General features: G+C 47.1%; 1 protein-coding gene across 1 annotated transcript; it reads right to left on the reverse strand.

The window, feature by feature from the left end:
• Nucleotides 1–729, reverse strand: LOC119432506 (glutathione peroxidase). The gene has a single exon (XM_037699676.2). It carries the CDS (start codon nt 681–683, stop codon nt 21–23), a length of 663 nt encoding a protein of 220 aa, XP_037555604.1. The 5' UTR covers nt 684–729; the 3' UTR covers nt 1–20.
• Nucleotides 730–3,824: the final 3,095 nt, after the last annotated feature.

Here is a 3,824-nt window from a genome sequence, read left to right on the forward strand (position 1 = left end):
TCACATGCCCCAGTGTGAGTTCAGAGTTGCGAAGAACCAGCAAGCAGCTTCTTGATGTCATTTTCAATAGCACTGGGCGCTGTCGTTGGCGAGTATCTACCTACAGGCTGTCCAGACTTGTTAACAAGGAATTTGGTAAAGTTCCATTTGATTTCGTCGCCCAAGGTACCCCCTTGACGATGCTTGAGAAACTTCCAAAGCGGGTGAGCGCCGTCGCCGTTCACGTCCACTTTGGCGAACATGTCGAACTTAACATCGTACGTCGACTTGCAGAAGTCCTCTATTTCCGCGTTGCTCCCAGGTTCCTGACTTCCGAACTGGTTGCAGGGAAATGCCAGGATGCTCAGAGGTGGATCGTTGGAAGCGTACTTGTCGTGCAGTGCCTGCAGCTGCCTGTAGTTGGAGTCGGTGAAGCCACATCGAGAGGCAACATTCACTACCAGTACAACGTGACCGGCGTATTTTCTAAGGGAGACGTTCACGCCCTTGATATCTTCCGCGGTGAAATCGTAGACGGAGCAGGCATCCTTCCAATTTTCCCCCGAAGCCATGTCACGGCCCGGTGACAATGGTTCAGCTAATAGGTTAGCTGGGCAGCTCAGCAGGTCACTTTCTTCTTCCGCTAACACGCCTGTAGCAGCGATGCACGAAGCACAGGTGATAAATGCAAACACAACTTGCATTTTCTGGCACTCCAGAGAAGCAGCACACCGTAGCAGTCACAATCGAACGCCGCACGGGGCAGTGTCGGCATCTATCGTTGTCTAGTAAAACCATAAATTTATCAGCATTATTCTTTAGCTATAAAATATTAAATTTTGTAATATTGGTGGTACATTTTGAGTTTGTTTTTATCAAAAGCAAACACCATGCAGTTTTGCAGATATTTTCTTTAAAAAAAACTTCTTTGTATAAAGGAGGTGGCGCCTTCTGAGGCACAGAAAAAGTACTACGCGGAGCGGCACACTCAAATTTGGTTTGTGCTTGCTTTGAGCGTGGTTTTGATCGATTCTTGCATTGGCAATGCTACCACTGCCACGGCCGCTGGATTAAAAAGGAAAACAAGAAGTTTTCCAGCAGCTGTGTCACTGCTTGCGGATGCACGGAGGCGGCGATAACGAAAATTCAGGAGCTGAGTCGGTAACCTCGCGAATGACGTAGACTGTAGAAAACAAAAAGTTTTCCAGCGGCCGTGTCACTGCCTACGGATGCCGGCTACACGGAGGCGGGGATAACGAAAATTAAAAAAAAAAAAAAAACTATGGAGTTTTACGTGCCAAACCAAGATCTGATTATGAGGCACGCCGTAGTGGTGAACTCCGGAATAATTTCGACCACCTCGGGTTGTTTAACGTGCACCTAAATCTAAGTACACGGGTGTTTTCACATTTCGCCCCCAAGGAAATGCGGCCGCCGTGGCCGGGATTCGATCCCGCAACCTCGTGCTTAGCAGCAAAACACTATAGCATTAAGGATAACGAATATTCAGCAGCTGAGTAGGTTACAGTGTGGTAACCTCGCGAGCGACGTAGACTGCAGAAAACAAAAAAGTTTTCCAGCAGCCGTGTCACTGTCTACGCGGATGCCGGCTGCACGGAGGCGGGGATAACGAAAATTCAGCAGCTGAGGCTACTCTGTGGTAACATCGCGAACGACGTAGACTGCAGAAACAAAAAAAAGTTTTCCAGCGGCCGTGTCACTGCCTACGGATGCCGGCTACACGGAGGCGGGGATAACGAAAATTCAGCAGCTGAGTCGGTTACCATGTGGTAACCTCGCGAACGACGTAGACTGCAGAAAACAAAAAAAGTTTTCCAGCGGCCGTGTCACTGCCTACGGATGCCGGCTACACGGAGGCGGGGATAACGAAAATTCAGCAGCTGAGTCGGTTACCATGTGGTAACCTCGCGAACGACGTAGACTGCAGAAAACAAAAAGTTTTCCAGTGGCCGTGTCACTGCCTACGGATGCCGGCTACATGAAGGCGGGGATAACGAAAATTCGGCAGCTGAGTCGGTTACCATGTGGTAACCTCGCGAACGACGTAAACTGCAGAAAACAAAAAGTTTTCCAGCGGCCGTGTACGGATGCTGGCTACACGGAGGCGGGGATAACGAAAATTCAGCAGCTGAGTCGGTTACCATGTGGTAACCTCGAGAACGACGTAGACTGCCGAAAACAAAAACAAAAAAAAAGTTTTCCAGCGGCCGTGTACGGATGCCGGCTACATGAAGGCGGGGATAACGAAAATTCGGCAGCTGAGTCGGTTACCATGTGGTAACCTCGCGAACGACGTAAACTGCAGAAAACAAAAAGTTTTCCAGCGGCCGTGTACGGATGCTGGCTACACGGAGGCGGGGATAACGAAAATTCTGCAGCTGAGTCGGTTACCATGTGGTAACCTCGAGAACGACGTAGACTGCTGAAAACAAAACAAAACAAAAAAAAAAAAAAAGTTTTCCAGCGGCCGTGTACGGATGCTGGCTACACGGAGGCGGGGATAACGAAAATTCAGCAGCTGAGTCGGTTACCATGTGGTAACCTCGAGAACGACGTAGACTGCTGAAAACAAAACAAAACAAAAAAAAAAAAGTTTTCCAGCGGCCGTGTACGGATGCTGGCTACACGGAGGCGGGGATAACGAAAATTCAGCAGCTGAGTCGGTTACCATGTGGTAACCTCGAGAACGACGTAGACTGCCGAAAACAAAAAAAAAAAAAAAAAAAAAAAAAAACGTTTTCCAGCGGCCGTGTACGGATGCTGGCTACACGGAGGCGGGGATAACGAAAATGCAGCAGCTGAGTCGGTTACCATGTAGTAACTTCGCGAACGACGTAGACTGCGTTCTGTAGCTGCGCTGCTGGCTCAGCGAAGTGCACGTTTGAGTTCTTTCACCGATTTGAATACTCGCTTTCCTACGAGGTAGATTGGCTTCTAAACTGAAATATGCGAAGCCAATACCTATACAGTCCCCTTAGCACCAGCGCACACTACTGGACAAAAACGCGTAGGTCCAACTCGAATCGATCGTTTCTCTTTAAAAATGTACTCGACACTATTTCCCCTTTACCTGCTCTTCTCTGTGCGTGTGAATCCTCTAATCCCAGTGTTAATGTTCGTGCATACCTAACATAAGTTCACTTCTCCAAAGGCTCGGGAAGCTGCGTCTACAACCTCCATCTAAATAAATAAATAAATAAATAAATAAATAAATAAATAAATAAATAAATAAATAAATAAATAAATAAATAAATAAATAAATAAATAAATAAATGCAAGCCGCTCCTATCGAAGACTGATCACTCCTATATTTTTTGCCAGTAACTTTCGCGTAAGAGCCCGAACCATGTGTTCTAGTCGATGTGTTTATACAGATCGAGTCCCTATCATGCAAAATGTGTTAAGTGCAGTGAGAGGTTGGGTGTTATAACTACTGTCACAGAACTATTAAGCGGCAGGTGTACTACCCCGTGGTGATTGTCCCGAAGTGTTCAGGTGTCATACGAATTTGTGCAGACTTGACCAAGCTCAACTATTAACATGATGTGGCATTTCCGCCCATTTCCTTCCACTGAACACGTTCTGGTCCTGCTGCGAAACACAAATTTCTTGAGCAAGCTGGATGCAAACTCCGACTTCTGGTCGATAACACTGAACAAAGAAAGAATGTGCACGACATTCAGAACGCTCATAACACCGCTCTGACGTTCTTGCTTGAACCCCGTGTCATTCGAAACATTGCCTGCATCAGAACATATTGAAAGGCGCCTGGCCACATTGCTGAATGGTCTCCGCAGTTTGTTACGTCACATGGATGTTTTTAT

Source organism: Dermacentor silvarum, chromosome 1 (genome assembly GCF_013339745.2).
Source record: "Dermacentor silvarum isolate Dsil-2018 chromosome 1, BIME_Dsil_1.4, whole genome shotgun sequence".
In the NCBI taxonomy this organism is placed as follows: Eukaryota; Metazoa; Arthropoda; class Arachnida; order Ixodida; family Ixodidae; genus Dermacentor; species Dermacentor silvarum.

Coding starts and splice junctions, on each gene's coding strand:
- LOC119432506 (XM_037699676.2), bottom strand. CDS start 683: ATGCAAGTTGTGTTTGCATTTATCACCTGTGCTTCGTGCATCGCTGCT.